This window comes from Oncorhynchus mykiss, chromosome 23, assembly GCF_013265735.2.
Source record: "Oncorhynchus mykiss isolate Arlee chromosome 23, USDA_OmykA_1.1, whole genome shotgun sequence".
In the NCBI taxonomy this organism is placed as follows: Eukaryota; Metazoa; Chordata; class Actinopteri; order Salmoniformes; family Salmonidae; genus Oncorhynchus; species Oncorhynchus mykiss.
This window is the reverse complement of record NC_048587.1, coordinates 52834400-52861722: the sequence shown is the minus strand read 5'-3', so window position 1 is coordinate 52861722 and position 27323 is coordinate 52834400. Positions and strand designations below refer to the sequence as shown.

The following is a 27323-nucleotide window of genomic DNA, read 5'->3' as shown; positions in this document are numbered from 1 at the left end:
CATTCAATTGTCTTTATGAAAGGTGGGTCAACCAAACACTGTGATGACTGAAACAAAATCACAATGAACAAAATCAATAAAAACAGAATGTTGGATGCACATTGTAGGTATACCATTTTAATTGAAGTTTTGTTTGGATGTTGTTGTCAAGTAAAAACGTGAATGAGAGTGTAGCCTATACAAGTAATACATGAATTTCAAAATCATCTCAACAACTATAAACTCATGGCACATATCTGTTCAGAGCTCATTACATCAAGACTATCTTAGCACAATGTTATGTCGTCTTCATTCTTAAGTGGGCCACTCCATGCCACGTTTCCAATTATTGTCAAGGGTGATTCATTTCCAAACTATTGTGATAGCATCCATCTGTAGGACCCAATAATGAAAACATTATGGCTATCATTGCTATCAATCAATAAAACGACACGAGACCCCGTAAGAAATGTATCAACTGTAGGCTCCATTGGCCAGCCTTAAGTTGCATCTCTATGTGTAAACAGTTAACATGTGTGTGTAAAATTGTGTGTAAACGTCAATCAAAGCTTAATTTCTGAAGCAATTTTCATGGTCTGTCAGGATCAGATAATTATTCAGATCCTTGCATTCTGATATTCCATGACACGAAGGTGTCTGCTGGAAAACATCCACATGCAACAACATCATCTGAAATTGCACAACCTAAACCCAGCTGTTACTATTCCACATAAAATAAAATACTTAGCTTACTTAACGCAATTGAAATAATGAAACACTTGATTGCATGTTCCAAAATGTTGATTTAAAAACGTTCCTGACAAGTTGCCTCAAGTTGAATAGGCTACTATCAAGATTTAAGTAGGGTTGAAAATAGTTCGTTTGAATAAGCCAAAAATATCCATAGAGTCGGAAGATGACAGCCCCGGTGTTTGAATGTCCACGTTTTAACCGAAATGTGAACTTGTTTGTCATGTTTTAAATGCCGCCCTTCCCCCCTGAACTGTGAAGGAGGGACTCCTTTCACTTGAACATGTACAAGTTATCTTCTGCTCCCAGGACCTCCCCAAAAGTGTGGCATATAAAAGCCCAGTTTACTCATTTGTTTGGGCAGTAGGGTGGTTCTGTCAGGGTCTGGATTGGAGTAACAAAGAACCGGACTCTACGTTTTATGATTGGAGTCTGAGGAGTAAAACCAGGATTCCCCTTGCCGCAAAGAGTCTACATGTCTAATATTTAGACATGTTCAGCTTTGTGGATATTCGGTTAGCGCTGTTGCTGAGCGCAACAGTACTATTGGCGAGAGGTCAAGGAGAGGACGATAGTAAGTATCACTTTATATGAGATTATGGGACAGGGACGCTCGCATGAAGAATTGGATAGCGCGTAAAAGGATGCTGCGCACCTTTCTTTTGTGTTTGGGATGTTACAAATTATGCTTAGCTACCCTGTGCGAAACATGGGGTTAAATTGTCAGCAAAAGCTTATACCATTGCTTTTGGAGCTCCGAAGCTCGATGCATTGAACAAGGATTTTATATTGTTCTGCTTCCATGGCTGAGCGTTTCTCTGGCGTGCAGACACATGTTTAGCGCGCCCCTGCCATCGCTGTTCACAAGCTATTCCATGTCCTCGGGCAAGGGAAATTCTAGTTGCTGCTAAAGCTTGGATGCGCAATGATGACATGATGTTCAGATGGATTTGGAATTAACTAAACATTTACAAACCACTTGAAAAAATATATATTGCTGATGTAAATTAAATACAAATAAGCAATGAGGAAATATTTTTCTGAAAAAAAGCTCAGAACAAAAGTTGATTTGCATTTGAGGCCTATCACCAAAATCTAGGAATTATATTACGAACAACGAATTATGCCTGGACTGGAAAAAGCTCCTGAAAGATTAGACAATAGGAAAGCCACGCCTTATTCTCCATTGGCCTACTAGTATAAATGGAAGTTTGTAACCTATTTAACAAACACAAATGGAATTTGCAATAAGAAGTTTCCATTGCTTGTTTTGGAATAACTTTAAACCAGGGAGTCAAATTAAGTGAAAATAGTTTAACTATGATGTCTTCAATGGAATTGTCTAGACATCAATTTATCTGATTGGATATAGGGAGGGGCATGTGGCTCTGTAGATATTGTCATTGTACAGGCTGGGAGCGCCACTATGTGGTAGATATTAACAATTACAAGTATAGGGACCCACCGGAACCCCAATCAGAGAGCCTACAGGCCTGTCTGATATTGGCTATAGCATCGCTTGTAGTTCAAAGTTCAAACATAGGCCTTGGTAATTATGCATGCCACAAAGCATTTCATTGCATTTGGAAACATTTTATGTTTCGAGGGGGCGGCTCCCCCATTTTCACCAACCACGTTACAACTCCCATATTAGACACCCCCATGGCCTTTGGCCAATGCTGGTCTACTGCAAAGGTAACAACCAGTGCAACACAATAGGACATTCAGTTCATTTATTTCTGTAGTAGGGAGTTGTAGGGTAGTAGCCTACTTTTTCTTTAAAATTCTCTAAATAGGCCTACATCTAATGCATATCTAAAGGATTCTCAAGTTGGGCCTTGAGCCTTTGGGATCTTGGTAGTTCTAGGCCTTGCCAATATTAGGCCTATGTCGATTCATTGAGAGTGGCCTCCTAGGATCCTACATTAGGTCTACAGTACCTGTGGTAGGACTTCAGTTTCACAGTCATGACTGGTTTGCTCTTTTCTAGTTTTTCCTGCATTGTCACATTTTTATTCAAAGAGGTTTGGGTTATGCCTACACGTTAGAAGTAGGAGGCCTTCTTTTTAAATTATGTCACTTCTGATTTGTCACTTCTGGTTTATTTATTTGCCATGTGACTTACCTTGCATCTCCAAAACTCCATCATCCCAGGTGGATTCGGCAGCTGCTCGTTGGACGGCCAACAGTACAACGATAAGGATGTATGGAAACCTGAACCCTGCCAGATCTGCGTCTGCGACAGCGGAACCGTTATGTGCGACGAAGTGATTTGTGAGGACACAACCGACTGCGCCGACCCTATCATCCCCGACGGCGAATGCTGTCCTATCTGCCCCGATGACTCCGAGACAGAGGGTAGCCTGCCTTTGATGACCTTATATTTATTTTTTTAACTAATCAAGTCAGTTAAGAACAAATTCTTATTTACAATGACAGCCTAAGTACAGTGGGTTAACTGCCTTGTTCAGGGGCAGAATGACAGATTTTTACCTTGTCAGCTAAGGGATTCGATCTGGCAACCTTTCGGTTACTGGCCCAATGCTCTAACCACCAGGCTACCTGCTGCCCACCTGTGCTTTGTGGTAGTGTTCTGGCGCCGCCTAGTGGCACCAGTTGGCTGCAATGTTTCCAGTTATAGACAGAGGGGGACAAACCCGAAAAGGAACTGAGCAGCCCTTAGGCTACACTGCCCAGACTGGGCTGGCCATTACTTAGAATGGACTGTGGATACCTTATTGATGAGAAGCAAATCATCCAAATTTTACACTCACATCTCCTCATGCATAGGCCTAATCAGGATTAAGCCTGTGATGCCTTCACATTCCTGTATGGGATCCAGCCATCATGCATTCATTATCAACACAGTATTATTGTACATTGAGAAACATTGTTTTACAGGATAGTACTATGACACAGTTCATGTTTGATATGAGTTTATAAGGGGTAATAATAATATTATATTTTCCTCTCAATTGATTTCATAGGTCCCCAGGGGCCAGTAGTGTCTGAGACAGAGGTAATTATGCACATTTTACTCCCAAGATTGATTTATGTCGGTGAAAATGTATTAGTGCATGACACGGGAGGTTGGTTGCACCTTAATTGGGGAGGACGGGCTTAGTGGTAAAGGCTGGAGCGGAATCAGTGGAATGGTATCAAATATATAAAACACATGGTTTGATGCCATTCCATTAGCTCTGTTCCAGCCATTATAATGAGCCATCCTTCCCTCTGCAGCCTACATTGGTACATGACTGTTATCATATTATTGAATAATGACAGTTCTGGCCTGATTACAGGCATCATAAATGAGCCCATTATGTTCATTATGGGTAATATTTGTTGAAATATGTGGTGTATGCTATTCATTTTAGTTCATTCAAACTGTGATATCTTTCGAATGTGCTCTAGGCTTACCATTTGACGCTCCACCAAACAAACGTTCAATGCCTTTATTTGTGCTAAGTATACTGCTACCTCAGTAGGACTACACCTCTCTCGTTGGTGCTTCAGTAGGACTACACCTCTCTCATTGGTGCCTCAGTAGGACTACACCTCTCTCATTGGTGCTTCAGTAGGACTACACCTCTCTCATTGGTGCCTCAGTAGGACTACACCTCTCTCATTGGTGCCTCAGTAGGACTACACCTCTCTCGTTGGTGCTTCAGTAGGACTACACCTCTCTCGTTGGTGCCTCAGTAGGACTACACCTCTCTCGTTGGTGCCTCAGTAGGACTACACCTCTCTCATTGGTGCCTCAGTAGGACTACACCTCTCTCATTGGTGCTTCAGTAGGACTACACCTCTCTCATTGGTGCCTCAGTAGGACTACACCTCTCTCATTGGTGCCTCAGTAGGACTACACCTCTCTCATTTGGTGCCTCAGTAGGACTACACCTCTCTCATTGGTGCCTCAGTAGGATTACACCTCTCTCATTTGGTGCCTCAGTAGGACTACACCTCTCTCATTGGTGCCTCAGTAGGACTACACCTCTCTCATTGGAGTGCAGTGAAAGGAGCACTGTAGCACAACTGATTCTCTTCCTCTTGTTGTTCTCCCATAGGGACCAGAGGGAGGAGTTGGCCCCAAGGGTGATGATGTAAGTTTCAAGTTCAACTTAGGACATAAGTTTAACTTAAGTTCAACTTGAAGTTGTTTATTTTCTGTAAGTAAATTGTATAGCTTGCTACATGTCCTATGGTTTAGATGTTCCATGGGAGGCCTAAGGAAAAACATATTCTGGCACGGTGGATTAGTGTCATTGATTCTTCTGACGAATCATGGCAAGTGGTGCTTGAAGTGGAAGTTGGGATTTGAACTGTAAAGGATTGTAAACACAGGTGGACATTTTGGAAGGTGAGGAGCAGGAGACGGTCTTTGGCTTATCTGCTGCTTCTGTTCAGTACTGAATCAAATGGAGTAACTAGACAATGAAATTAGGTTCTGAGTTTACACACCTATTGAATACACCTAATGAACACACCTATTGAACACACCTATAGAACATACCTATGCAACACACCTATGGAACACACCTATTGAACACACCTATTGAACACACCTATGAAACACACCTATTGAACACACCTATTGAACACACCTATTGAACACACCTATAGAACATACCTATGAAACACACCTATTGAACACACCTATTGAACACGCCTATTGAACACACCTATAGAACATACCTATGAAACACACCTATTGAACACACCTATTGAACACACCTATAGAACATACCTATGGAACACACCTATTGAACACACCTATAGAACATACCTATGAAACACACCTATTGAACACACCTATTGAACACACCTATTGAACACACCTATTGAACACACCTATTGAACATACCTATAGAACATACCTATTGAACACGCCTATAGAACATACCTATAGAACATACCTATGAAACACACATATTGAACACACCTATTGAACACACCTATTGAACACACCTATTGAACACACCTATTGAACACACCTATAGAACATACCTATGGAACACACCTATTGAACACACCTATTGAACACACCTATAGAACACACCTATTGAACACACCTATTGAACACACCTATAGAACACACCTATAGAACATACCTATGAAACACACATATTGAACACACCTATTGAACACCCCTATAGAACATACCTATGAAACACACATATTGAACACACCTATAGAACATACCTATTGAACACACCTATTGAACACACCTATTGAACACACCTATAGAACACACCTATTGAACACACCTATTGAACACACCTATTGAACACACCTATTGAACACACCTTTTGAACATACCTATAGAACATACCTATAGAACATACCTATGAAACACACATATTGAACACACCTATTGAACACACCTATTGAACACACCTATTGAACACACCTATAGAACATACCTATGGAACACACCTATTGAACACACCTATTGAACACACCTATAGAACACACTTATTGAACACACCTATTGAACACACCTATAGAACACACCTATAGAACATACCTTTGAAACACACATATTGAACACACCTATTGAACACACCTATTGAACATACCTATGAAACACACATATTGAACACACCTATAGAACATACCTATTGAACACACCTATTGAGCACACCTATTGAACACACCTATAGAACACACCTATTGAACACACCTATTGAACACACCTATTGAACATACCTATGAAACACATATATTGAACACACCTATAGAACATACCTATTGAACACACCTATTGAACACACCTATTGAACACACCTATAGAACACACCTATTGAACACACCTATTGAACACACCTATAGAACATACCTATGAAACACACATATTGAACACACCTATTGAACACACCTATTGAACATACCTATTGAACACACCTATTGAACACACCTATAGAACATTCCTATGAAACACACCTATTGAACACACCTATTGAACACACCTATAGAACACACCTATTGAACACACCTATAGAACATACCTATGAAACACACCTATTGAACACACCTATTGAACACACCAATTGAACACACCTATTGAACACACCTATAGAACATACCTATGAAACACACCTATTGAACACACCTATTGAACACACCTATAGAACATACCTATGAAACACACATATTGAACACACCTATTAAACACAGCAAAGCTAATTTGCAGTAGAGTTTTTACAGTACAATGTTATTGTAACTGTTTAACTTACAACTTAGTCTATAAAAGTAAAGGTTGACATTAGTTTCTATTGACAGATATAGATTTTTCAAATATGAAACATAATGACCTATTGACCTTTGTTTGAACGTTGTTTGAACGTTGACACAGGTCAAATGTATGGATCGTTGTTCATTATAGGTTTGCAGCCCATACTGCAGCCTCTACTCTTTGAGTGGCTCCACCAGCACTTGCAAACCAACTGGTGTGAATGATTTTAAACATTTTTAAGAAAAAAATCAACAATTCCAGAATTTCTTTTTACAGCATTTACTACTTCACCACTTCAACCACCACTTTTAGGTCTATACCAATTATACCAATTCTAATATAATTTATTTTATGAAGTGCATTAGAAGATAGGCCTGAATTTGTCACAGAACTGTATTTATCTAAGTAACTCAGCCATGGGTTGTTGAAGGCTGAGCTGTTACTGAGTAGCTGTCTGTCAATATATCTGTCTCTGTTACTGATTAGCTGTCTGTGTATCTGTCTGTCCATCTCTTCAGGGTCCTGAGGGTGTTCCCGGTAACGATGGCATGGACGGCCAGCCTGGCCTTCCCGGCCCCCCGGGCCCCCCTGGACCTCCTGGCCTTGGCGGTGGAGTAAGTAACCTCATGACAAGACAATATCCACTGACTATTTCCTGTGGATATTGTCCAATTACTACCAGTCTTGAACCAGAGTTATTTACATCCATGCTTTTTACCTGAGAGGAAATATCAACCGATATGTGAGTTAGAGAGCAGTGAGTTTACAGTAGCCCCCTGCTCCCTTCAGCACCAGTGGTGAGTTTACAGTAGCCCCCTGCTCCCTTCAGCAACAGTGGTAAGTTTTCAGTAGCTTCCTGCTCCCTTCAGCACCAGTGGCGAGTTTACAGTAGTTCCCTGCTCCCTTCAGCGCCAGTGGTGAGTTTACAGTAGCTCCCTGCTCCCTTCAGGGCCAGTGGTGAGTTTACAGTAGCTCCCTGCTCCTTTCAGGGCCAGTGGTGAGTTTACAGTAGCTCCCTGCTCCCTTCAACACCAGTGGTGAGTTTACGGTAGCTCCCTGCTCCCTTCAGCACCAGTGGTGAGTTTATAGTAGCTCCCTGCTCCCTTCAGCACCAGTGGTGAATGGACAGCTCCCTGGTTCTCTGATCTAAGGCAGGGTTATGGAGGAGAGGAGTTAGAGCTACCCTCCTATAGGTTTTCGCTCCAACCCCTGTTGAAACCAACCTGATTAATCTTATCGACAAGCTAATTATTAGAATCAGGTGTGCTAGATTAGAGTTGGAGTGAAACCCTACAGGACGGTAGCTCTCCATGAACAGCGTTGGAGTGAAAACCTACAGGAGGGTAGCTCTCCAAGAACAGAGTTGTAGTGAAAACCTACAGGAGGGTAGCTCTCCAAGAACAGGGTTGTAGTGAAAACCTACAGGACGGTAGCTCTCCAAGAACAGGGTTGTAGTGAAAACCTACAGGAGGGTAGCTCTCCAAGAACAGGGTTGTAGTGAAAACCTACAGGAGGGTAGCTCTCCAAGAACAGGGTTGTAGTGAAAACCTACAGGAGGGTAGCTCTCCAAGAACAGGGTTGAAGTGAAAACCTACAGGATGGTAGCTCTCCAAGAACAGGGTTGGAGTGAGAACCTACAAGAGGGTCGTTCTCCAGAATCAGGGTTAGATTGAAAACCTACAGGATGGTAGTTATCCAGGAACAGGGTTGGAGTGAAAACCTACTGTATGGTAGCTCTCCACGAACAGGGTTAGCGTGAGAACCTACTGTATGGTAGCTCTCCACGAACAGGGTTAGAGTGAGAACCTAATGTATGGTAGCTCTCCACGAACAGGGTTAGCGTGAGAACCTACTGTATGGTAGCTCTCCACGAACAGGTTTGGAGAGCCCTGGACTAGAAAGAGAAAACAGAGAGGCACACAAATCTGTAATGATAGTAGATAGAAAAGGTTCCTCCTCGTTAATAATGAAACTAGTAGATACTTGCCCCATTTCCTAATGAATTTTTTGATGTAGCAAGCTGTTATTTCACCCTATATGACTAAATCTATGTCCCAAATGGCACCCTGTTCCCTATATAGTGCACTACTTTTGACCAGAACCCTGGTCAAAAGTAGTGTAATTTGTAGGGAATTGGGTACCATTTTGGAGTTTGAATTACAGACAGTGTTATTAACAGTTCTAATCTATTATAAACATGATTTACAGTACAGATAGTGTTATTAACAGTTATAGCAGTTATAAACACGACTTACAGACAGTGTTAATAACAATTATAACCAATTATAAATGTGACTTACGGACAGTGTTATTAACAATTATAACCAATTATAAATGTGACTTACGGACAGTGTTATTAACAATTATAACCAATTATAAATGTGACTTACGGACAGTGTTATTAACAATTATAACCAATTATAAATGTGACTTACGGACAGTGTTATTAACAATTATAACCAATTATAAATGTGACTTACGGACAGTGTTATTAACAATTATAACCAATTATAAATGTGACTTACGGACAGTGTTATTAACAGAAACAAATTTATCGTTTCTTTCCTTTCCTCCAGAACTTCTCTCCTCAGATGCACCACGGTTATGACGAGAAATCCAGTGGTGGCCAGGCCCAACAGGGACCAATGGTACAAACTGCTTTTTTTCTTCCTCTGTGCTGTTTAGTGTGGAGAGTGAAGCCACATTTCCAGGATAAATGTAATTTAATTTATTTGCGTAAAAACATATACAGCAATATATACATGGACATTGTATTCCCAGAGGATAGCACATACAAGGAGTAATTAAAACACATTTTTTCCAAAATGGTCCTCGCTGAGACAAACCCCTTCAGGAACCCTTCAGGAACCCTGAAGAGACAGTATCAAAACAGTGATGTTAACTATATGAAACAGAGATAATGTGGACTGCTGCAATGCAAAACTGTCTTCACCAATGGCCAACCATTGTCTATTACCAAACATCTACAAAATTATTAGTCAGAGTTACGCAATCACATAGCCAGACCCCAGGCAGACCAGATTAGTATTGGTGTTTCTGAAGAAGATCATGGATCCTGTCGACACAGTAGAGTTTATACTAAGCTAGTGCTTAAACAGTGCGATGCTTTCAGGTTTGCAGTAGTCCTCTGGTAGTGGTCGCTCACAATCATCAGCTATTTTATCCTTTAGATAACAATATCTCACAGAATCATTTTATCTCAATCAAAGGAGGAAAAGTACTGCTGCAAATGGATTCATTGATTCATTGGTTGTTGTGTTTCCAACAGGGGCCAATGGGTCCCCGTGGTCTCGCTGGCCCACCAGGAAACACTGTAAGTATCCTCTCATTAGTCATTTGATGTGTTGTCAACAACACCAACCTCACTCATCTATTTTTTTTTTAACAAATAAACATTTGCATCTGTGTTTATTATAGCAGCTACATTCTCATGTTCCCTCTGACCATAACATGTCTATAGTTTGTTTTAGAGACTCTGCATACATTTCTACAGTATACAATGTAGTATATTTATGTCTTAAAACAGTACGTCTTATAGGGCCGCTTTCCCGGACGGAGATTAAGTCTAGTGTGGGACTAAAAAGCACAATGGAGAATCTCCTTTGAAAAAGCCTTTTAGTACATACAGGATTAGGATGAATTTCTTTCCGGAAAATGTCCCATAATTTGTTATAATAATAAGTCTTATTGGTTATATACCCTGTGTCATATGGTCTGATCTGTGTTCATGTCCAGGGTCCCCCCGGTCATCATGGTCCCCCTGGCGAGCCCGGTGAGCCTGGCGGTGCTGTGAGTATACAAACATTGCAACTTCCTGTGCCCATCAATAACAATTGACACACATTCTGAACGCATCACTTCCTGTCTATGACCATGTTGTAGTAGCCACCTCCCACGCCCACGCCCCCCCCCCCCCCCCCCGCCACACACACACACACACACACACTGACTATTCACACTTGTGTGTATATTATATTTCAGTGAGCCCTGTCATTTGTGATCTATAACAGTCATAATGAATGTATACTATACCCCAGTAACTTTTGACACAAAGCAACACACACACACACACCTCCCTTCATGCTTTTTTCCCCCCCTGTAGGGTCCAATGGGTCAACGTGGTCCAATGGGCCCCCCAGGCAAGAACGGAGATAATGTAAGTTGTGTTTTCATGATCTCAACTTTCCTTCTATCTCATTCAATTTGTCAGATATGATATCCACTTTCCTTCTATCTCATTCTATTAGTCAGATCTGATCTCTACTTTCCTTCTATCTCATTCTATTAGTCAGATCTGATCTCTACTTTCCTTCTATCACATTCCATTTGTCAGATCTGATCTCTACTTTCCTTCTATCTCATTCTATTAGTCAGATCTGATCTCGACTTTCCTTCTATCTCATTCTATTAGTCAGATCTGATCTCTACTTTCCTTCTATCTCATTCTATTAGTCAGATCTGATCTCTACTTTCCTTCTATCGCATTCCATTTGTCAGATCTGTAGCTCAGAAACAAAGATCATTAGTAAAGACAGTAAACTGAATTTAATGTAGACTTCCTCTAGTTTTCCTCCTTTGCAACTTACACCATAATATTTCCCCCCACTGCATATTGACATGTATGATTACATAATTACATACATACTGTATTCATAATATATACAGTACCAGTCAAAAGTTTGGACAAACCTACTCATTCAAGGGTTTTTCTTTATTTTGTACTATTTTCTACATTGTAGGAATTATAGTGAAGACATCAAAACTATGAAATAACACATATGGAATCATCTAGTAAGCAAAAAAGTGTTAAACAAATCAAATTGGGTTGAAGTCGGGTGAATGTGGAGGCCAGGTCATCTGATGCAGCACTCCATCACTCTCCTTCTTGGTCAAATAGCCCTTGCACAGTCTGTAGGTGTGTTGGGTCATTGTCCTGTTGAAAAACAAATGATAATCTCACTAAGCGCAAACCAGATGGGATGGTGTATCGCTGTAGAATTATTTCCACCGGTCTAATGTCCATTGCTCATGTTTCGTGGACTAAGCAAGTCTCTTCTTCTTATTGGTGTCCTTTAGTAGTCGTTTCTTTGCAGCAATTCGACCACGAAGGCCTGATTCACGCAGTCTTCTTTGAACAGTTGATGTTGAGATATGTCTGTTTCTTGAACTCTGTGAAGCATTTATTTGTGCTGCAATTTCTGAGGCTGGTAACTCTAATGAACAAGTGACTCTGGGTCTTCCTTTCCTGTGACGGTCCTCATGAGAGCCAGTTTCATCACAGCGCTTGATGGTTTTTGCGACTGCACTTGAAGAAACTTTCAAAGTTCTTAAAATGTTCTGCATTGACAGACCTTCATGTCTTAAAGTAATGATGGACTGTCATTTCTCTTTGCTTATTTGAGCTGTTCTTGCCATAATATGCACTTGGTCTTTTACCAAATAGGGCTGTCTTCTGTATACCACCCCTACCTTATCACAACATAACTGATTGGCTCAAACGCATTTAAGAAGGAAAGAAATTCCACAAATTCACTTTTAACAAGGCACACCTGTTAATTGAAATCCATTCCAGGTGACTACCTCATGAAGCTGGTTGAGAGATTGCCAAAAGTGTGAAAAGCTGTCATCATATTTTTTTATCTAAAATATTACATATATTTTGATTTGTTTAACACTTTTTGGTTACTACATGATTCCATATATGTTATTTCATAGTTGTGATATATTCACTATTATTCAACAATCTAGAAAATATTTTTAAAAAAAAGAAAATCTCTGAATGAGTAGTTGTGTCCAAACTTTTGACTGGTACTATGTAATTTAATCATGATATTTGCTATTTTTTCATCACTTTTTTATGCATTTTTGTATGCCACGTTATTCTCACTGTTTGCCACAGCATTGTTCACAGTGACAGGACCTCTCTGTCTCTCCATCAACCTCGCTCTCCTCTCTCCTCTGCAGGGTGAGCCTGGCAGGTCTGGTCGCCCCGGTGAGCGTGGTTCCGCCGGCCCTCAGGTGAGTGGCCTTCTAACCCCATAGATCAAGGGTCAGATGCTCCTATCCAAACAGACCTGGCTCTGATACCAAGTATGCATTCCAAATGGCTCCCTTTTCCCTATGTAGTGCCCACAGGGCTCTGGTCAAAAGTAGTGCACTATATAGTAAATAGGGTGCTGTTTGGGATGCAGCCCAAATATCAGCCCAAGATTTAATGTAGAGTGTCTACAGTGTGGGATTTAAAGTAGAATATCTACAGGGTGGGATTTAAAGTAGAATATCTACAGGGTGGGATTTAAAGTAGAGTATCTACAGGGTGGGATTTAAAGTTGAATATCTACAGGGTGGGATTTAAAGTAGAATATCTACAGGGTGGGATTTAAAGTAGAGTATCTACAGGGTGAGATTTAAAGCAGAATATCTACAGGGTGGGATTTAAAGTAGAGTATCTACAGGGTGGGATTTAAAGTAGAATATCTACAGGGTGGGATTTAAAGCAGAATATCTACAGGGTGGGATTTAAAGTAGAGTATCTACAGGGTGGGATTTAAAGTAGAATATCTACAGGGTGGGATTTAAAGTAGAGTATCTACAGGGTGAGATTTAAAGCAGAATATCTACAAGGTGGGATTTAAAGTAGAGTATCTACAGGGTGGGATTTAAAGTAGAGTATCTACAGGGTGAGATTTAAAGCAGAATATCTACAGGGTGGGATTTAAAGTAGAGGACCTACAGTGTTGGATTTAAAGTAGAGTGTCTACAGGGTGGGATTTAAAGTAGGGTATTTACAGGATGGGATTTAAAGCAGAATATCTACAGGGTGGGATTTAAAGTAGAGTGTCTACAGGGTGGGATTTAAAGTAGAATATCTACAGGGTGGGATTTAAAGTAGAGTGTCTACAGGGTGGGATTTAAAGTTGAATTAGAACCATTCTAGTATAAGTACATTAAAGTAAATAACCACTAATCCAAATCAAGTTAGTTTCAGCACTGAAAGACATACATTACATGAAGAATGAAAACGGTATGGTTTATGTCTGTTATGAAGACCAGTTCACAACATTCATTTTTCTGCCCTACAGGGTGCTCGTGGAACCCCTGGAACTCCTGGCCTCCCCGGCATCAAGGGACACAGAGTGAGTAATAGGAGGAGTGACATTAGGATGCTCCAGTGTGAAGTTTCCCCTAGGAACAGATCTAGGATCAGCTGGCTCCCCAAATCCTATCCCTAACCATTGGTAGTGGAAATGTATAACTGATCCAAGAACAGCGACTAGGGGCAACTTCACCCTACTCCCACGATGATATGACAGCCATGACACTACTACATTCCCACATTAAACTCCTAATCATACAGAATGTTACCTAACCTAAAAAATGCTCTTTGATTTCCTTCTCAGGGTTTCAATGGAATGGATGGTGCCAAGGGAGACGGTGGCCCAGCCGGCCCTAAGGTTAGAGGTCAATCTAATGATATCTATCATAATGTACGTCTATCGTTATCTGTTCTGGAGAACTCATCTGTTTCCTCTGACCACAGGGAGAGGGTGGTGCCCCTGGATCCAGCGGTAACCCCGGTGCTATGGTGAGTATCCTGTGCATATGACAAATACACTTTGATTTGAGTAATGCTCTCGTCTCAATAAACATATATTTTTCCCTCTCTTCGTCCTTCTGCTTCCTCCCTATCTTCCTGCCTCTCTTCCTCCCTCTCTTCCTCCTTCTCTTCCTCCCTCTCTTCCTCCCTCTGCTTCCTTCCTCTCTTCCTCCCTCTCTTCATCTCTCTGCTTCCTCCCTCCCTTCCCCCCTTTGCTTCATCCCTCTCTTCCTCCCTCTGTTTCCTCCCTCTCTTCCTCCCTCTGTTTCCTCCCTCTATTTCCTCCCTCTCTTCCTCCCTCTGTTTCCTCCCTCTATTTCCTCCCTCTCTTCCTCCCTCTGTCTCCTCCCTCTATTTCCTCACTCTCTTCCTCCCTCCCTCCCTTCCTTCCTCTCTTCCTCCCTCTCTTCCTCCCTCTGCTCCCTTCCACTCTTCCTCTTCCTAGGGTGCTCGTGGTCTTCCAGGTGAGAGAGGCCGCCCCGGACCCGCTGGCCCTTCTGTAAGTACTGCACAGCACAACCTTTACTGTTCGTTTGAGAGATTGATAGATTGGTTGATTGGTTGGTTGGATGATTGGTTGGTTGATTTAATTTATTAATTGAATGTAATTATAAACTTGGTGGTTTGAGCCCTGAATGCTGTTTGGCTGACAGCTGTGGTATATCAGACCATATACCACGGGTATGACAAAACATGTATTTTTACTAAATAGCAGCAATACCGCAAACATTATCTAGAATGACACAGAAAAGTCAGTGACTTGTTGTCATATAGTATAAAGTATTGCAGTACCCCTACAGATGTTCATGCCCATTTCTGGCTTCAGGAATACTTGTTAAAGAATTGTCATAACAGTGCAATACCCTCTTCCTCTAGGGTGGCCGTGGTAATGATGGTAACTCTGGTCCTGCTGGATCCCCTGTAAGTATCTTTATTACTGGTGACTAATCCTACCTGTCGTAGCAAGTCAGAGTACACCACTCAGTGCCATGTGTTAGTCCTGACTATGTTAGCTAAATAATGTTTATTTGATCTCTTCAGGGACCCACTGGCCCATCTGGTTCCCCTGGATTCCCCGGAGGCGCTGGAGCTAAGGTATGTCATAGCCCCCACCCAAACCCCTACCCCTAAACCTAATCCACATGTTGCTTCCAAATGTTCTCTCAATTGGATAGCATTGGATAGAGCCAGTTTCACCCATATTTCTTACTCCAGTCCTTTCCTCTTAAATCCATGAAGGGAAGTGAACAAGTACAGATTTAGGGCAGAAGGGTAGAGAATTGGGACACAGATTGAGATCCTGAGCTGATACAGGTAGTGGCCAGCAGATGGCATATGATGACCTCGTGGAACATCTCCGTCCTGTCCCATTACTGTAGACTACTGTAATGTACAGACCTCTATTAGAGAGGAAATAGTGAGAGACTACTGTAATGTACAGACCTCTATTAGAGAGGAAACAGTGAGAGTGAAAAACTGAAATTGTTCTCAATAGAAATAATATAAACATAACACATAAAAATTAACAATGATTAATTATATTCCTACACTCACACGCACACACACACACACACACACACACACACACACACACACACACACACACACACACACACACACAAAACCTCCCCCTCACACACACACACACAGATGATAACATCAGTTTCAAAGAATGTGATCATCCAGCACCCTCCTAATGTCCTCTCTGCTGCCCCCTTTAGGGTGAGACCGGTCCTCAGGGAGGCCGTGGCTCAGACGGACCCCAAGGATCTCGTGGAGAGCCCGGTAACCCTGGACCTGCTGGTGCTGCTGGACCCTCTGTGAGTACTGTTGTGCATGGTTGCCCTTAAATGCTTATATTATTATTTGTCCTGGTTGCTTGTGCTTGTAAATCCTAATCTTAAATATGCTTAAAGATCATTATCTTTATATAGGTCCTTATCTTGATATAGATCATTATCTTGATATAGATCATTATCTTTATATAGGTCCTCATCTTTATATAGGTCATTGTCTTTATATAGGTCATTATCCTTATAGGTCATTATCCTTATATAGGTCATTATCCTTATATATGTGTATATGCTTATGTTCACCCTCATAGTGCACCGTTTAACCTCTGACCCCTGAAGTTTACTGTAATATAATGTCCCCGCCTCTCTTTCCCGCTCTTTTTCTGTAACCAAACAGGGTGCCCCCGGAAGTGATGGCCAGTCAGGAGGCAAGGGTGCCACTGTAAGTATGAGCCTTGTGGATACATCTATCTGAATATCTATGATTGATTATGTTCAAATGAACACTGGTAATACTACACGTACTATACTAATGATAATAAATTCCATTTAGTAGATGCTTCTATGTAAAGTCATTAACCTTTCTGGGAAGGGGGTTCCGCTAGCAAAACACCTGGCCTACAGCCAGTGAAATTGCAGGGTGCCAAATTCAAACAAAATAAATCTCATAATTAAAATTCTTCAAACATACAAGTATTGTACACCATTTTAAAGATAAACTTATTGTTAATCCAACCCCAGTTTCCGATTTCAAAAAGGCTTTATGAAGAAAGCACACCATGCGATTATATTAGGACAGCGCCTAGCCACAAAAATATTTTTTTCCAGCCAAGGAGAGGTGTCACAAAAGTCAGAAATAGCGTTAAAATTAATCCCTAACCTTTGATGATCTTCATCTGGTGGTACTCCCAGGACTCCATGTTACACAATAAATGTTTGTTTTGTTCAATAAAGTTAATCTTTATGTCCAAAAACCTCAATTTAAATTGGCGCGTTATGTTCAGTAATGCATTGTCTCAAACAAACATCCTGATAAATTGCAGAGAGCCAAATCAAATTACAGATATACTCATCATAAACATTGATGAAAGATACAAGTGTAATACATAGGCTTAAAGATAAACGTCTTGTTAATCCAGCCACTGTGTCCGATTTCAAAAAGGCTTTACGGCGAAAGCACACCATGCGATTATGTTAGGACAGCGCCTAGCCACAAAAAACATATAGAGATTTTCCAGCCAAGGAGAGGTGCCACAAAAGTCAGAAATAACGTTAAAATGAATCACTTACCTTTGATCTTCATCTGGTGGCACTCCCAGGACTCCATGTTACACAATAAATGTTTTTTTTGTTCGATAAAGTTCATCTTTATGTCCAAAAACCTCCTTTTTGTTTGTGCGTTTAGTTCAGTAATCATTATGCACACAGCACGGGCACAACATCCAGACGAAAAGTAAAAAAAGTTCCATTAAAGTTTGTAGAAACATGTCAAACAATGTTTCTAATCAATCTTTAGGGTGTTTTATCATAAATATTCAATAATGTTTCAACCGGACAATACTGTTTTCATTAGAAAGGAAAGGGAACGAACGTCGCGCTCACAGCCACGCGCCATAAACAACTCATGGCTTTCAGCTGAGCCACATACTCTGAGTGGTCTTATTCTCTCCCCTTTCACAATAGAAGCCTGAAACTACTTCTAAAGACTGTTGACATCTACTGGAAGCCTTAGGAAGTGCAATCTGACCCCACGGACACTGGATATTCCATAGGCATTCACTTAAAAAATACAAACCTCAGAATTCCCACTTCCTTGTAGGATTTTTCTCAGGTTTTCGCCTGCCATATGAGTTATTTTATACTCACATACATTATTTTAACAGTTTTAGAAACTTTGGAGTGTTTTCTATCCACATCTACTAATTATATGCATATTCTAGCTTCTGGGCCTGAGTAACAGGCAGTTTACTCTGGGCATGCTTTTCATCCAAACTTCCCAATGTTGCCCCCTATCCCAAAGAGGTTTTAAGACTGTAGCATGTGGGAAGCCACTAAGAATGGAGTATGTGGAAAGCCATTAAGACTGTAGTATGTGGAAAGCCACTAAGACTGTAGTATGTGGAAAGCCACTAAGACTGTAGTATGTGGAAAGCCATTAAGACTGTAGTATGTGGAAAGCCATTAAGACTGTAGAATGTGGAAAGCCACTAAGACTGTAGTATGTGGAAAGCCACTAAGACTGTAGAATGTGGAAAGCCACTAAGACTGTAGTATGTGGAAAGCCATTAAGACTGTAGTATGTGGAAAGCCATTAAGACTGTAGTATGTGGAAAGCCACTAAGACTGTAGAATGTGGAAAGCCACTAAGACTGTAGTATGTGGAAAGCCATTAAGACTGTAGAATGTGGAAAGCCACTAAGACTGTAGTATGTGGAAAGCCACTAAGACTGTAGAATGTGGAAAGCCACTAAGACTGTAGTATGTGGAAAGCCACTAAGACTGTAGAATGTGGAAAGCCACTAAGACTGTAGTATGTGGAAAGCCACTAAGACTGTAGTATGTGGAAAGCCACTAAGACTGTAGAATGTGGAAAGCCACTAAGACTGTAGTATGTGGAAAGCCACTAAGACTGTAGTATGTGGAAAGCCACTAAGACTGTAGTATGTGGAAAGCCACTAAGACTGTAGAATGTGGAAAGCCACTAAGACTGTAGAATGTGGAAAGCCACTAAGACTGTAGAATGTGGAAAGCCACTAAGACTGTAGTATGTGGAAAGCCACTAAGACTGTAGTATGTGGAAAGCCACTAAGACTGTAGTATGTGGAAAGCCACTAAGACTGTAGTATGTGGAAAGCCACTAAGACTGTAGTATGTGGAAAGCCACTAAGACTGTAGAATGTGGAAAGCCACTAAGACTGTAATATGTGGAAAGCCACTAAGACTGTAGTATGTGGAAAGCCACTAAGACTGTAGTATGTGGAAAGCCACTAAGACTGTAGTATGTGGAAAGCCACTAAGACTGTAGAATGTGGAAAGCCACTAAGACTGTAGTATGTGGAAAGCCACTAAGACTGTAGAATGTGGAAAGCCACTAAGACTGTAGTATGTGGAAAGCCACTAAGACTGTAGAATGTGGAAAGCCACTAAGACTGTAGAATGTGGAAAGCCACTAAGACTGTAGTATGTGGAAAGCCACTAAGACTGTAGAATGTGGAAAGCCACTAAGACTGTAGAATGTGGAAAGCCACTAAGACTGTAGTATGTGGAAAGCCACTAAGACTGTAGAATGTGGAAAGCCACTAAGACTGTAGTATGTGGAAAGCCACTAAGACTGTAGTATGTGGAAAGCCACTAAGACTGTAGTATGTGGAAAGCCACTAAGACTGTAGAATGTGGAAAGCCACTAAGACTGTAGAATGTGGAAAGCCACTAAGACTGTAGAATGTGGGTGTTGGTGCGTTAACGTGTGTGTTCTCTTGTCCATCCCATAGGGTGCTGTTGGTATCTCTGGTGCTCCTGGTTTCCCAGGATCCCGTGGCCCCGCTGGACCTCCCGGAGCTGGTGGTAGCCCCGGCCCCAAGGGTAACCATGTGAGTACCACTGTAACGTCACTTTTTAGTAAATTGATCAAATAGCATTTCATGAATAAGTTTGCAGCACTAGTCCATTTTGTGATGTGCTTGGGCTGTTTTGATCAAGCAGTGGTGGTGAGCATTGCTTTGTAAATTGATACTTTGTAAATTGATACTACACAGAATTCAATAGAACACAGTCATTTAATGCATATCTATGGATGTATAAAAACAATTAAACGTTTGTAGCACTACACTCTAGTTTGTGATGTGTAATATGGACCAGGAATTAGTGGTGAGTGTTACCTGATATGCAGTGGAGGCTGCTGAGGGGAGGACAGCTCACAATAATGGCTGGAATGGAGCGAATGGAATGGCATCAAACACATGGAAACCATATTTGATGTATTTAATAGCATTCCACCTATTCCTCTCCAGCCATTACCATGAGCTCTTCCTCCCCAATTAAGGTGCCACCAACCTCCAGTGCTGATGTGATTTGTTTGTTTTCCCTACAGGGTGAGCAAGGAGCCCAAGGCTCCAAGGGAGAGCCCGGTGTAAAGGGAGAGCCTGTAAGTTGGACCGCCCTTATATATAACCTATGGAAATATTTATTTAACAAGCAGCTGACCATGTCTGAAAACATTTAGTGCTGATTTCCGGGACACAGATTAAGCAAGAAGCCCAGTTGAGGACCAAAAAGCATGCTCACTGGAGAATCCAATGACATAGGTTTTTTGTCCAGGATTATGCTTAATCTGTGTCTGGGAAACCGGACCACAGGTCTCTAACCCAGGGATAGACACCTGTTTCTTCTGAAGGTATTGTTAGAGGTTTGACTTTACTACAGGTCTGATGTCTGACCCCGCCATCCTTTCCTCCTCTTTATCAAACCAGGGCTCCTCTGGTCCTGGCGGCCCCCCCGGCCCATCTGGGGAGGAGGGAAAGAGAGGTGCCCGTGGTGAGCCTGGTGGAGCTGGTGGTGCTGGACCCCCTGGGGAGCGTGTACGTTACCCCCCCCTCCCACCCGCGACCCCTCAGCCCCCTTCTTCCGTGTCAGATACCCCTTCTCTGATGTGCCCTTACTCATAAGAACTATGTCCCTACACAGACAGATTTGTTTTAAAGTTGTGTTTTGTTATCTCCATATGATTCCAGTAAATTACCATATAGATTTTGGAATATGAAAAAGCATCAACCAACCATCAGAGCCTCAGTCACCAGTCTATACTAGACCATGTGCATATTATACCTTTCATTCCCAGGGGACACTGATTGTCAGTCAAGCCTTGACTTTGTGATATGGTGTGCCTGTGCCATGGTCCACTGTGTAATACAGTGTGTCGGCCTGTTTCTTCCAACAGGGTATGCCTGGTATGCGTGGTTTCCCCGGCTCTGATGGAGCTGCCGGTGGCAAGGTGAGTCAATTGTCCAATATAATAATAGTAATAATAATAATGACAGTAATAGTTGAACAGTAAACTATAAAGTCCATGTGAAGAAACATGACGCCTGGTGTTAAATTCAGCCGATAACAGAAACATCCTTATCCTTGAAGCTAGGATCCTTAATTGAAACAACAACAAAGCCGGCACACCACCTTTGTTTTGGTAAAAAGCTGAGGGATGGGCCTGGAGAAATATAACCACTTTATAATTCATTGACATGGATGCATGGGCTGACTATCCATGATATTAAATCATAGTTTTAACAATGTTGTGAGGCTATACAGTGTTTGTTTACATTTACATTGTTTACAAACATTGGAGTATTTTGCATTCTGTTGAACTAAGCGCTTGAGGCAAGTTATATTCAAGTTATATTCTTCAAGAATCAATGGGTATATATCATTAATTTATAAATCCAGAAATGGATGTAACAGCTGCCGATTGTAGCTTTAAATATGCTCACTGAATGTGTCTTGGTGGCTTGGTTACCCTCACAGAGCACTATTTAATCTCTAAGCCCTGAAGCTGACCATAATGCTTGCCTATCAAAACTTGACACAGACATCACCAATTAACCTTCCCATGTGATAGGGTGGCCCTGGTGAGCGTGGAGCCAATGGACCAATGGGAGCCCAAGGTGCCACTGGTGAGGCTGGTCGCCCCGGGGAGCCTGGCATGCCTGGATCCAAGGTGAGTGTCACCTGTTCACATCTCTCTCTTTCTCTCGCTCTCTCTCTCTTTCTCTCTCTCGCTTTCACTCTCTCTCTCTCTCTTTCACTCTCTCTCTTTCACTCTCTATCTGTCTTTCTCTCACTCTCTATCTGTCTTTCTCTCACTCTCTCTCTCTTTCTCTCACTATCTCTTTCTTACTCTCTTCCTGTTTCTAGTTTTTGAATATTATTTGTGTTCATTATCATTTAGCTGCACCCGCTATAACACCCACTATAACATCTGCTATAACACCCGCTATAACACCCACTATAACACTCTCTATAACACCCATTATAACACCCGCTATAACATCTGCTATAACACCCGCTATAACATTTTCTAAAATGTGTACGTGACCAATAAACTTTGGTTTGGTTTGATCTAATGTGTGCTCTTCTCTCCCTGCTTGCTGTAGGGTATGACTGGTAGCCCTGGCAGCCCTGGCCCCGATGGGAAAGTTGGCCCTGCTGTAAGTACTACTGATCTATTCACCACAAACTCAATGCATACCTAATTACTATATTATTACTATGTATATAATAAACTATATTGGCAAGAGGACATTATCGAGAGGATTTAACATGTTTTGACCTCCACGTTCCTTGGTCTAAAGTAGAAAGTAGAACAATAATTGTGTTGGTTCAGTCAGGAGAGCACCATAGCCTTTGATAGCCTGTGTGATCCTCCTCTCATGTAGGGTATCACTGGAAACGATGGTCGTGCCGGACCCCCAGGCTCCTCTGGATCCAGAGGTCAGCCTGGAGTTATGGGATTCCCTGGGCCCAAAGGACCTGCTGTGAGTAAACAAACATACAAAAAAAGAAACAAAAGCATTCATTTCATTCCTAAATGGTGGCTACAAATGTATTATTTTCACCACTCCACAAGTCGGTCTAGTTCATATACTGAACACATGTAAATGAATGGTAGGGTATTCAGTGTGTTTCTTACTGAGTAGAATATGAATGTACAGTAAGAGTAATCATCGTCTGTCTCTTCCCTACAGGGTGACAGCGGCAAGCCCGGTGAGAGAGGAGAAGCCGGAGCTGTTGGGGGTGTTGTAAGTGAAGCTATACTAAAACCTGAAGCAGATAGGATCAATCATTCAAACTGTAACATACTGTATGCTGTATCAACATTGGTTGACTTGTCCACGTTAAATCAACGTATCTCAAGTCTGTGTCAATAGGTCATTTTCCATGTTAAATCAACTTATCTCAAGTCTGTGTCAATAGATCATTGTGTGTGTTCTTGGATTTGTAATAGATGGCATCTTCTTGTTTCTAGGGTGCCCCTGGCAAAGATGGTGACTCTGGTGCTCCCGGACCACAAGGCCCTGCTGTAAGTTTTGACACATCTCCTTCTTAGAATGAATGGCACATTTAGCCACATACATCTTCAGTACATAATTCTGTATTCTGCATTCTGTACAGTCCCTTTTAATGAAATATTGAGACACATACTGTATGATTTCATTCATGAGCCACCCAAACACCGTTGTGTTCCAGGGAGGTCAAGGAGAGAAAGGAGAGGGCGGCCCCGCTGGTCCTAACGGATTCCAGGTAGATTACCAGCCACAATTCTTACCTCTGCTATCATTACTTGTCTAGATATTCACATTGTAACTGATAATGTTACATGTTGACCTGAAATCTCAACCACACCTCTCCCATCATCCCTATAGGGTCTGCCTGGAACTCAGGGAGCTACTGGTGAGCCTGGCAAGGCTGGTGATCAGGTAAGTGGTGCCTTCCCATCACAGAGATCCTATAGGTTCTAGATGTAATGCTATGCCCTCCATGACATGTTGAATTGATGAACAATTAGACCCCTGTAAGTTGCTGGAAAGCAAGTTTTTACCCAAATGCAGTGTTTGAAGTGTAATCAGACATTATCTAGCAATACATTTAATTATGTGGCAAATGTTGCTGTAAAAAGGGCTATAAATATATTTGATTGATTGATTGATTGGTTGGTTGGTTGGTTGGTTGGTTGATTGCTCCCCTCTCCTCTGTTGCTCCACAGGGTGTGCCTGGTGAGGTTGGAGGTCCCGGCCCCAGTGGATCCAGAGTAAGTACAGCATCACAGCAGATGGATCTGAACCCCCGGATCTGTCTCTAAGCTGCCTGCTTCAGTAGACATGATGTTCACAGATCTTCTCCTCTTCTCCTCCTCCTCTCCTCCACTCCTCTCCCCTCTTCTCCTCCTCGTCTCCTCCCCTCTTCTCCTCCTCTCCCCCCTCTTCTCCTCCTCCTCTCCTTCCCACTTCTCCTCCTCATCTCCTCCCCTCTTCTCCTCCTCTCCCCCCTCTTCTCCTCCTCCTCTCCTTCCCTCATCTCCTCCCCTCTTCTCCTTCTCCTCTCCTCCCCTCATCTCCTTCCCCCTTCTCCTCCTCCTCTCCTTCCCCTTCTCCTCATCTCCTCCCCTCTTCTCCTCATTATCTCCTCCCCTCTTCTCCTCCTCATCTTCTCCTTCTCCTCTCCTACTCCTCTCCTCCCCTTTTTTTCTATGTCCCAAGGGTGACAGAGGTTTCCCAGGTGAGCGTGGTGGCATCGGCTCTGTCGGCCCCTCTGGACCCCGTGGACCTAATGGTTCTCCTGGTAACGATGGTGCTAGGGTAAGAGAACACTGGAGAACACAGATACAGATTACATCATTGATTAAATAATTAAGTTGGTCCTTATGTTGATCCTAGGACTGAGAATTACCTTAGGCCCTATACAACCATATCATTTGTCCTTTTCTTATTTATTTTTGCACCACAACAAATATTTTTGAACATATATTATTTTGGTACAGAGCAAAAGGAGGTTTAATGTGTGCCTGTCTACCATCTCTATTAGTTTAATGTTACTCTGTCTACCATCTCTGTTCCTTTTTGTAAATATATTATTTTGGCACAGAGCAAAAGGAGGTTTAATGTGTCTCTGTCTACCATCTCTGTTCCTTTTTGTAAATATATTATTTTGGCACAGAGCAAAAGGAGGTTTAATGTGTCTCTGTCTACCATCTCTGTTCCTTTTTGTAAATATAATATTTTGGTACAATGCAATAGGAGGTTTAATGTGTGTCTGTCTACCATCTCTATTAGTTTAATGTTTCTCTGTCTACCATCTCTGTCCAGGGTGAGACTGGAGTTGCTGGTGCCCCTGGCGGTATGGGAGCCCCAGGTCTGCAAGGAATGCCCGGAGAGCGTGGCTCAGGTGGCAACTCCGGTGCCAAGGGAGAACGAGGTGATGGTGGCCCCAAGGGAGCCGACGGTGGCCCAGGAAAAGACGGCATGCGTGGTATGACTGGACCCATTGGACCCCCTGGACCCACTGGTGCTCATGGAGAGAAGGTAAGAGCAAAAAGCTGTTTGGATTGAAACAGTTTGATTACACAGTAAACGGTAAAATATCATGTGTTGAAACAACTACTGTGTAGCTACAGCCTTGATGTGTTGAAACAACTACTGTGTAGCTACAGCCTTGATGTGTTGAAACAACTACTGTGTAGCTACAGCCTTGATGTGTTGTAACAACTACTGTGTAGCTACAGCCTTGATGTGTTGAAACAACTACTGTGTAGCTACAGCCTTGATGTGTTGAAACAACTACTGTGTAGCTACAGCCTTGATGTGTTGAAACAACTACTGTGTAGCTACAGCCTTGATGTATAGGATTGTTTTGGTAAATCTTCATTCAAATATGAGATAGTTCTCCCCTCCTCTCCCTCCTCTTTCTCCTCTCCCTGTTCTCCCTGTTCTCCCTCCTCTCCCTCCTCTCCCCTCCTCTCTCTCCTTCCCCTCCTCTCTCTCCTCTCCCCTCCTCTCCCTCCTCTTTTTCTCTCTGTGTTAGGGTGAGGGTGGTCTTGGCGGCCCCCCTGGTCCCGCTGGAGGTCGCGGTTCCCCTGTGAGTAACTTCCAATGACATACTACATGTTCACCTGCTTATGACAGCGGTGTAATGCACATATTGATGGCCCGCCATTTCTCTTCATCACACTGAACAAAGCACATTGATGGCCCGCCATTTCTCTTCATCACATTGAGCAAAGCACATATTGATGGCCCGCCATTTCTCTTCATCACACTGAGCAAAGCACATATTGATGGCCCGCCATTTCTCTTCATCACACTGAACATAGCACATATTGATGGCCCGCCATTTCTCTTCATCACATTGAGCAAAGCACATATTGATGGCCCGCCATTTCTCTTCATCACACTGAGCAAAGCACATATTGATGGCCCGCCATTTCTCTTCATCACACTGAACAAAGCACATTGATGGTCCGCCATTTCTCTTCATCACACTGAGCAAAGCACATATTGATGGCCCGCCATTTCTCTTCATCACACTGAACAAAGCACATATTGATGGCCCGCCATTTCTCTTCATCACACTGAACAAAGCACATTGATGGCCCGCCATTTCTCTTCATCACACTGAGCAAAGCACATATTGATGGCCCGCCATTTCTCTTCATCACACTGAGCAAAGCACATATTGATGGCCCGCCATTTCTCTTCATCACACTGAGCAAAGCACATATTGATGGCCCGCCATTTCTCTTCATCACACTGAACAAAGCACATTGATGGCCCGCCATTTCTCTTCATCACACTGAACAAAGCACATTGATGGCCCGCTATTTCTCTTCATCACACTGAACAAAGCACATTCTGCTTGTTTATGAATCAGTTTTTCATTCCCAACCTCTGACCCTATGTGTTTTCTACCCATAATCCTCCAGGGTGAGCGCGGTGAGCATGGTGCCCCTGGACCTGCTGGATTCGCTGGACCCCCTGTGAGTAACATCATCACCCAGCCTGGTCCAGTCCAGACCACTCTGAAGCTGGTCACAGTTCTGTTTCCAGGTGGAATCCTATAACCCAGCCCTGACCCGTCCTTTCCTCTTCTCCCTCCTTGCTTCAGGGTGCTGATGGTCAGCCTGGCAACAAGGGAGAGACTGGTAACAACGGCCCCAAAGGTGATGCTGGTGCTCCTGGGCCCGGTGGACCGGTTGGTGCTCCTGGACCTCAGGTATGGATGTCTGAGGCTGTCCTATCAGCTTTAACTCCTGAACCGACAGATTTGTTAGAACTACAAGCTCTAATCTCAAATCTCCAAGAAAGAAAGAAATATACAGTTTGCTTTTTGCTGTTTGTTCCTGAATCAACCAATTCAGGAATAGTTTGCAGATATATAGCACAAGTTACTTTTGGCTAACAGG

At 42.3% G+C, this 27323-nt stretch overlaps 1 protein-coding gene across 1 annotated transcript in view; it reads left to right on the top strand.

Annotated features, from left to right (window-relative positions):
- Positions 1 to 1068: 1068 nt before the first annotated feature.
- Positions 1069 to 27323, top strand: part of LOC110503033 (collagen alpha-1(I) chain) — a 35162-nt gene continuing 8907 nt past the window's right edge. Inside the window, exons 1-35 of the mRNA XM_036960785.1 lie at positions 1069 to 1303; positions 2884 to 3087; positions 3717 to 3748; positions 4797 to 4832; positions 7483 to 7578; positions 9541 to 9612; positions 10254 to 10298; positions 10721 to 10774; positions 11088 to 11141; positions 12950 to 13003; positions 14068 to 14121; positions 14386 to 14439; positions 14526 to 14570; positions 15028 to 15081; positions 15459 to 15503; positions 15624 to 15677; positions 16304 to 16402; positions 16773 to 16817; positions 19867 to 19965; positions 20466 to 20519; positions 20845 to 20952; positions 21312 to 21365; positions 21987 to 22085; positions 22522 to 22575; positions 22804 to 22902; positions 23113 to 23166; positions 23394 to 23447; positions 23615 to 23668; positions 23791 to 23844; positions 24132 to 24176; positions 24625 to 24723; positions 25231 to 25446; positions 25946 to 25999; positions 26844 to 26897; positions 27026 to 27133. Of these exons, the coding sequence (XP_036816680.1) occupies positions 1222 to 1303; positions 2884 to 3087; positions 3717 to 3748; positions 4797 to 4832; positions 7483 to 7578; positions 9541 to 9612; positions 10254 to 10298; positions 10721 to 10774; positions 11088 to 11141; positions 12950 to 13003; positions 14068 to 14121; positions 14386 to 14439; positions 14526 to 14570; positions 15028 to 15081; positions 15459 to 15503; positions 15624 to 15677; positions 16304 to 16402; positions 16773 to 16817; positions 19867 to 19965; positions 20466 to 20519; positions 20845 to 20952; positions 21312 to 21365; positions 21987 to 22085; positions 22522 to 22575; positions 22804 to 22902; positions 23113 to 23166; positions 23394 to 23447; positions 23615 to 23668; positions 23791 to 23844; positions 24132 to 24176; positions 24625 to 24723; positions 25231 to 25446; positions 25946 to 25999; positions 26844 to 26897; positions 27026 to 27133 (2538 nt within the window). The 5' untranslated portion in view covers positions 1069 to 1221. The remainder of the gene's footprint in view (positions 1304 to 2883; positions 3088 to 3716; positions 3749 to 4796; positions 4833 to 7482; positions 7579 to 9540; positions 9613 to 10253; positions 10299 to 10720; positions 10775 to 11087; positions 11142 to 12949; positions 13004 to 14067; positions 14122 to 14385; positions 14440 to 14525; positions 14571 to 15027; positions 15082 to 15458; positions 15504 to 15623; positions 15678 to 16303; positions 16403 to 16772; positions 16818 to 19866; positions 19966 to 20465; positions 20520 to 20844; positions 20953 to 21311; positions 21366 to 21986; positions 22086 to 22521; positions 22576 to 22803; positions 22903 to 23112; positions 23167 to 23393; positions 23448 to 23614; positions 23669 to 23790; positions 23845 to 24131; positions 24177 to 24624; positions 24724 to 25230; positions 25447 to 25945; positions 26000 to 26843; positions 26898 to 27025; positions 27134 to 27323) is intronic.